The 8,447-nt window shown below is 33.2% G+C and overlaps 1 protein-coding gene across 6 annotated transcripts in view; it reads left to right on the forward strand.

The window, feature by feature from the left end:
• LOC118733155 (cytosolic purine 5'-nucleotidase) overlaps positions 1-8,447 on the forward strand; it is a 64,196-nt gene that overhangs the window by 46,021 nt on the left and 9,728 nt on the right. For all 6 annotated transcript variants that reach the window (XR_004992205.1, XM_036462425.1, XM_036462427.1 and 3 more), the window contains 3 exons: positions 6,824-6,897; positions 7,741-7,954; positions 8,019-8,165. Coding sequence is in view for 5 of the 6 variants with exons in the window: in XM_036462425.1 (XP_036318318.1) it covers positions 6,824-6,897; positions 7,741-7,954; positions 8,019-8,165 (435 nt within the window). In the remaining variant the exon portion in view is untranslated. The remainder of the gene's footprint in view (positions 1-6,823; positions 6,898-7,740; positions 7,955-8,018; positions 8,166-8,447) is intronic.

An 8,447-nucleotide genomic window follows, 5' to 3' on the forward strand; every position in this document is an offset into this window, starting at 1 on the left:
CTTAGGCGGTTACAGCGCCAAATAAGAAGAAGAAGAAGAAGAAGATATGATATTTCATAATCATAATTTGAAAAAAGTTTCATTTAATTTGAAAAAGGTTTCGCTTTGACAGAAAAAGGTTTCATTTAATTTGAAAGGGGTTTCACTTAAAAATGGTTGCATTTAATTGGAAAATGCTGTATATAAGTATATTTAGTAAACTGGTATCTGGCCACCACTGTGCAACTACGAAAATTTCCACTCCTAATTCATTGCTTGATTTGCTTATATTGCTCATTTAGTGAGGAATCCTTGTTGCTTATGACAGCGTGACAACAACAAATGATATGTGGCATAACAAAGCGAAAAAACAAACCAACCACAACCTTGCTCTGCTGCCACTTGCCACTTGCCACTTGCCACTTGCTACTTTTTACGGTCGCACCCAAGCAGCCCACAGAGATGTCACACCCACAAACAACATTTGTTAATGTCCGTCGGTTGCAGGCTGGCCAAGACGATTTACTTAAATTCTCATACACGTGTTGCTGTGTCATTTTCAGTTAACTACATGAAGGCAGCAGCAGCAGCAACAGCAACAGCAGCAGCAAAATGCGACGCGGGAGGGTGCACTTACATAATTTGAAATTATGCCAAAAATATGCTTGCCACAGTGTGGATGTGCGCCGCTCAGATAGGATACCACCGGACAGATCGTAGTTGGGCTTTGTACTCGTAATTTCTGCTGCCTTTTTCGCATTATTAATTTTTTTTTTCTTTCTTTCTTTCTTTTTTTTCAAATTTTGTTTCTCCCTTGTTACGAGCATTGTGTTGGCCACTTACTCCTTGCAAATTTTCGCTATTTTGGCCGAAATTGTATTCAGGCTTTGTACAGCCACTTACTTTTATTCCTCATTTTGTAACTTTTAACTGCTTACTACAAAGCATTCGTATTTACGCTGCTTTTTGCTACTTTCTTCTACTGCTGGCAGCTTGACTTTTTATCCTCTTTTTTACAGTGAAAACGTCGCATTTCACAATTTGCTCCGTTTAACGCTCTGTGTTTGTGTTGTTGTTAGCGTGACTTTAGTTTTGGGCATAAAGTGGTTTTTCTTCTTTTCCAAAAAAAAAAAATTAAAAAAAAATAAATAAAAGCAACATTATTTTCCATTAATTTGGATTTCCTTTACTTTCGCACCCCTCATTCTTTTCCTGTGGATGAAATACAAATCTATTTGACTGCAATATTTTGATATAGCCAAATAGGAGAGAGCGGAGGGTATTTAAACGCCATTAGCGGTTGCTTTAGCGATTTACGATGTGAATTGAATTTTCGAACAACCGCTAAGGCAATAAAAAATTATTATTTAATTACGTTATAAATTTCCCATTCAAAAAAAGTAACGTTGGTGTGAGGTGACAGTGAGCGAATTTATAAATTTTCCTCCTTAAGTTTGTATTTAGATATAAAATTTAAGAACCATGAGGACAAGCATTAAAAAATAATTATTAAATTGATAGGCGAAAATTGAGATACTAAGCAACCACCTTTAGGTTCTAAGAAGAACTGAAAAATAAAAATAACCAATTTTTTAATAGCGGTTACACCTATCTCAGCAGGCAAACCTCCTGCAATGGAAAACAGGGATGGTTTTTTAGTGAAATAAAAGGTGAGTGCAGAGTAGACAAGTCGTCAATTTTTTTTTTCATTTTCGTAAATTTTTTAATTACCGTAGCTTGTTGTCTTTGTCTTAAAAATTAGCGAATTTACATAACTAATTATTTGTTTGTTTACAAAAACAATAATTTCCTAAAATTTATTAGTATTTGAAAGCAAGTTAAGGATATTTGGTCTAAGAAATTTATGTGCTTGGTACTAGCAAATTTTTTAGTACATTGTATTTGGCTGATAAAACGAAAAATGGTTGAATATTTTTCAGAACTTTTTTTTTATTTATTTTATACGCACTATGCACTATGGTCTAAATCAGAGGTTCCAAAAATTTTTTCTTGTAGACCTCTTTCAAAACTTTACTGCTTTCGGTGGACCTCCTGCTGCTACATTTCTAACATATACCCAAAGCTCCTCAGAAAATGTGATGATTATATGTAACGATGTAAATTTGCATCGCGAGTGAGTTCCAAAACTAAATTTGGAGTGACAAAAATTTTAATTAAATATTTTCTTGTGTTCTATTTATTAAAACTAGTCGCTTTTTGTACCCGTTCGGGTATAAAGGGGACCAATTAGTCTCTTCATAGGACATGCTCGAACAAAAGCGAACAGTCCATTCCATATAAAGAGATCAAAAGTGCTATTAGTCGCATTTTCCTTTGCGATTGCTCCCGGAGTCATCCCGGATTAGTCGCATTTTTGGCAGGGTATATACATATGCAAAACAGTGCGTTAGTATAGAAAACAATTTGATGAAGTGAAAAAGTACCTAAAGATGTAACAATTTTTCCTTTAACAATTTAAAAAAAAATATATATATATATCTGCTCCAAAAATTTCGTTTTCGATTTTTCGAGTCATTTACTCCCGAATCGAGTTTCGGAAGTCCCAACGCTGGTTTAGTTTTGACATTTTAGTGTCCATATCGTGCTGTAAAATATGGATAAGAGCTTAAAAAAAATAATAATAATCTTTTTTTGGTGAAGCTATCATAACACCCTGCGAGAAAAACCAAAAATGTTTACAACTTACGAAAAAATCAATATATTCACAAAACTAGGAGCCAAATATAGTATAACTGCGTTTTTAATTCAAAATGGTAGGGCTTTAGCAAATACTAGTTAATGAACTGGTATACTTACTGGATTGTTTGGTGTTTCAAAGCGGCAATTATTACAATATGGGTATCAATCGAAATAGTTTTGAAAAGTCTTTGTTTTTTTTTAACAAAAATGACAAAAAGGGAATAAGGGTATTTGGCAGTTTAAATATGTATCGCAATAAAGTTGTCAGACGAAAAAGTTTTAAGGGAGTTTCAGTTTGAAAATATTTTGAAGAGGATTGCCACCTGTTTCAAAAGTCCAATTTAGTTAACTTATGTACAAATAATTTATGTGAAGTATTAAAATATGAGTGTCAAATCAAAAAATGTTAAGAAATCTTAAGAGAGTTGCCACCTGTTAAAATTGAATTTCAAATAATTTAATAAGTCAAATAAATTATTTAAATATGGGTATCAACCGCGGTGGGTTTGAAAATGCTTTATTTCTTAACTTTGGAAGGGGTTGACATATGTTTAAAAATTAAATTCCACTTGGATTAATGCAATTAGGTAATTTAGATATTTATCACAATATTCATAGGTGCCAGACGAAAAAGGTTTAAGAAAGTTTTAGTTTAACAACATTTTCCAGAAATTTGCCACCTGTTTGAAAAGTCGAATTTAAATAAATTATTCTCAAGTTATACGATATATTAAAATATGGGTTGACACGAGTGTTAAAAAATCTTTAGTTTGAGCATTTGAATATGTTTGAGGTGTTTGAAGAGGGTTGCCACAATGTCAGGCGGAAGAGATTTAAGAAAGTTTTTGTTTGAAATTACTTTTGAAGAGGGTTTCCATCTGTTAGGAAAGCCGAATTTGGCAATCTTATATAGAAGCTACAGTCACTCACAGAAGTATTTGTAATTTAGTTTTACCACAATATTCAAAATGTTTTACATCATAAATCGTTTTCGTTAATTTTCATTTTAAATATAGCTCAATCTATAAAAAAACCATATAAAAAATTATTGAAAGCTTTGTACAAAATTCATAAAAATGGATCAAACTTAAAAAACTTTTCATCAAAATTTCAAACTTTTTAATCCGAATGTTAACAAAAATTTTCGGTATGCGCTTGCTAAATATATAACGGAAGTTCGGAGAGATATATTTTAAGAGTACCACAGCCGGGTATGCGATGTTCGATTTCGCCCAAACTTTGACTTGCTTACTTTTTAAAAATTATTTGTTATAAGAAATTTTCTAAGCTATTTAGTATCTTCCTACTAAGTCCCAAGGAAAGTAAATTTGCGTTATTTCAATTTAATTTAATGCTAATTTTTAAGTAAAAATTAAATTGTTCTTGCACACAAAATCCTACTCAAAATCTTCTAATGCTTCATTTGATTTCAATTATGCATAAATTACCGCTATATTCACTATTCTTTTTTAAAGCACTGTTGTAAGTTAATATCCATACAAAAGCTCATTTGTATGCAAATTCTAAAAACAATATCCACTCATACGTCCGACTGTTGTCCTGTATAATTATATTTTGCTACCATTAGCAGGCGGCATATATTAAATCGAATCTTTGCTCGTAAATATGTAAGCTCCTAAATAAAAATTCATGACACTGTCAAAAGCTCGACATCAGCATGATTTCCAGAGGAAACATGTTTGCTGCCAAAAATTTAAAGCGCTGCAAATTTACTAGACAATCAATACTTGGCAAGTGGCCAGCAGCAAATCAGTGGCCACTCTAACGAGGCGCTGGAAGAATCGAACGAACATTGGGGCGACGGTGACGGTGATGGCAGTAGCACCTAACTTAAATGTCAATTCAAGCGTTTACTGACCTTTTTGTGGGCGCTGCTGACTATTGGTATTTTTTTAATTTTTTTTTTTTTCTATGTATGTACATGTAAAACATTTGTCTATGCTATTAAGGTTGTTGTTGTACTTATGCTGGATATTAGTTTACTGCTACATTTTTGATGCCAATTTTTTCCTTATTTCAAATTGATACGTTTCAGCAAGGCAACCTGTAAGCCTTTGCCTGTAGCCGCTATTAAGAAGAAAGCCTCTTTGCTTACCAAACTAAATATTTTTGAGATGGAGCTAGTAACACTAATCCATTTAATCTATGCAATTTTGTGTTGTAAGCCAATATTATTACATATGTATGTATGTATGCACATATGTACATACAAGTACTTTTGTATAAAGATTGCTTATGGCGGCTAATGATAACCCCATCACATTTGCATTTCTAATTTTAAATCTCAAAAACAATTTTGCACAGGCGTATACATACATACATATGTGTGTGTAAATAGTATGCCAGTAGATATTGGGCGCATCGTTCGATCGCTCGGTGAGTACTGCCTGGCGATTTAACGAATATTTCCCATAGCTCTCTATCCTTCTGTATATATGTAAGTACGTAATTTTGTATTTTTTTCTTTAACATGCGTTGCCCTAGGAAGAAGAAGTAATCCCATCCCACTCCAAAATGAGCAATCGGGGAGTAAGCACTGAAATATCATTCCACAAATCGCCTAAGCGAGTAATACGGAGGTACTCTCAGAATAATTTCCCAGAAACCTTCCGCATTCCTCTTAAATGTGTACCTAATAATGCAGCACTCCCAAAGAAGTGCTTCTCCCACATTCCTTTTAATGGATTAATTTAATTTTTGATTTTTACATAATCTACAAGAGTGGGCGCTTGAGGTATTAGCAATAAACAATTTTATAATTTTTGTTTAAGAAAATCAGTTCATCATAAAAGCTAGACAAATTTTAAGAAAAGTATATTACTGTTCGGTGTAGCCACCTTAACCCTTTCGCTATTTTGATGCCATATGGCGTCATGCTCTTTTGAATACTCACAGATTTAATTGAGCTTATCTGAAATTATATTTTTATATTCAACGCTGTAATGGAAAGTTTTATAAACTATATTTTAATACGGTATTGTTATTTTTATCCTTAGTAGATGAAAAATTTCAATTTTAAAACTTTACGAAAACATCGATTTTCTTCCGCTTAGAAAGGTCTACATTAAAATACTATATTTTACCAAACAACCCAATAAATTAAAAACAAATAAATATGCTATAGTCTCCAAAATAGTGTCAAATATTGCTAGAACTTGGAATTTAATTTAAAAAAATGCTAATAAACGCGTGGTATCTTTTAAATTTGCATGATGCCATATGGCATCAATAATATTTGAAGGAGCTGAAATCCGCCCCAGCAAATAACGATATATTTGTACTGGTAAATTGCAACTGGTAATATTTTTTTATGAATTATTAAATCTATGCATGTTCCAACTTATTTTATTGAATTTTTGTAGTGTTATTTAATTTAATTTAAATTAAATAAAATACCATATTAAAAAATCTTTGCGTATTTACCACACCAGTTAGTACAAATGATGCCATATGGCATCATTCTAAAAAACACTTTAGAATCATATTTTGGAAAAAATTAAATTGAATGTTATTATATTCAGTATTAAGGATCATTTAATAAAAAAATCGGATTTTTAAAGCCCGAATCTAAAAAGATGTACCGAAAGGGTTAAGCGCGGATAATAGCATCGAGTCTGTCCGAGAAGGCTTCACATGCTGCTTAACTGCCTATACCCCAACTCTTCCAAAATTTTATTCAATGGCAGTGCAACTCGCCCACGCCATATTTTCTCTTCGAATTTGTTCAGTTAATTTTTTTTGTATTTTATAAACCTTCGCCCTTCACTCACAATTTGATTTATTTTAACACATTTTTCATTGCATACGCATTAATTGCTCGAATGCGGCCGACCCATGTGGTCGTTTTCCCAGAGTGTCCCAAATTAGTTTTATAAATCGTTTTTTTTTTTTGCAAGGCGACAAATCCAACCCTACTCTTAGCATTTTTTTGCTAATTAAATCTTTTATGAGCTGCTGAAATTGTGAATGCCGAATTAATTGCAAAGATGACCGCAACTTAATTAAGCGGCTGCTGTAATATATTATAATTATATACATACATACATACATATGTACTGTGCAGTAATTTTTTGATGTAGGCGTGTATGTAGTAATTTTGTATCCTTCGTCTTTCTATTTACAGAATTTTTGTCAACCGGTCGCTGCACTTAGAGAATATCAAATTCTATGGCTTCGATATGGACTACACTCTGGCGGGTAAGTGTCTATGTCACTGATTAGATATTAATTGAAAACATGTGTATGTGCATTAACGTGGTCCAAAAAAAAAATATTTCCACGCCCACGCAGAGAACTGAAAAATAGTGAAGATAAGAAGACCCATATTTTTTAAAAGTTTTCCAGATATTTCTTTTGGGGAGAATATATTTTTTCGTCGAATTGCTATAAAGTCGTTAAAAATAAATATTTTTTTACCGAATAAATATAGTTCCCTTGTTCGTTTTCGGCTATATAATTTATGTAATAAGGACTACCTGAAAAAAACTGTACACCTTCAATTTCAAATAACTAGCAAAGTAGGCGTTTGATATGGAATCAAATAGGACGCTTTGGACCACTACCACTCTGGTCCTTAACGACATACTTAACATAGGCGGCAGTCAGACTTTGGGCTTCGATTTCATTTCTGATAAAATGGATATCCGCGTAGCTAGCCTGACATCAGCTAGTTCGTTCCCCATGCACATCCCATCAAGGGCTGAGTGGACTGAGAGCAGTGGTTGCAAGGAGGCAACGGTGAACTTTTACATGGATTAGCCGAAACTTGACGCAGGGTCGGCGGTGGTTCTTTCCAGGGAGCTCTCCATCAACCTTAAATTTAAGCTTCCAGACCTCGGTAGTGTTTTTTCAGGCGGAGGTGGCTGCAATTAAGGCTTTAAAATTAGCAAATTTTTTCTAGGAAAAAAGTAGATGTTTTCAATAACCTATGTATGTATGTTTAATCAACTACAATAAATTTAAACCTATGTGAATATTGCCCATTATACTTTCATTTAATTTCAATTAATTTTGTTCCAATATATCTTCTTTTTTTTTTAGAATACAAATCGCCACAATATGAGCAACTTGGTTTCGATTTGGCCAAAGAGTGTCTGGTCAACGACGGCTATCCCAAAGAAATTCTGCAATTCGAATATGATCCCTCGTTTCCGGTGCGTGGCCTCTGGTTTGATACACTCTATGGCAATCTCTTGAAAGTGGACGCCTACGGCAATATATTGGTGTGTGTGCGGGGCTTCGAATTTCTTAAACAGTATGTGAAAACGAGATTTTTTTAAGCAATTTTATGAATTTTCTCACATTTCTTTTACTTTTAGTCACCAAGTTTATGAGTTGTATCCGAATAAATTTTTGAAACTGGATGAAAAGCGCGTCTACGTATTGAATACACTATTCAATTTACCCGAAACATATTTGTTGGCGTGTTTGGTTGATTTCTTCACTAATAGTTCGGAATATATAAGGTAAGTTGGAAGCAATACAAAGCATGTTGCAATTGCAGTAAGGGCTGATGGCCACTTAAAGAAATTATTTGAAATGATTAGCTGTAAAAGTTGTGTTTTAAAACGATTACTCATTCCTTTGTTGTAATTTGTTTAGAGCTAAGCTGAAATTTATAGCTAATTAAATTCTACATATAATTTTAAGCATGATTGATGTTGCTGTAGCTCTTTATTCTCTTCTTCTTCTTATTTGGCTCTGTAACCGCCTAAGCGATTTTGGCCGAGTCCAAAACAGCACGCCAG

Source organism: Rhagoletis pomonella, unplaced genomic scaffold, assembly GCF_013731165.1.
Source record: "Rhagoletis pomonella isolate Grant_MI unplaced genomic scaffold, Rhpom_1.0 Rhpom_scaffold_00002, whole genome shotgun sequence".
Lineage (NCBI taxonomy): Eukaryota > Metazoa > Arthropoda > Insecta > Diptera > Tephritidae > Rhagoletis > Rhagoletis pomonella.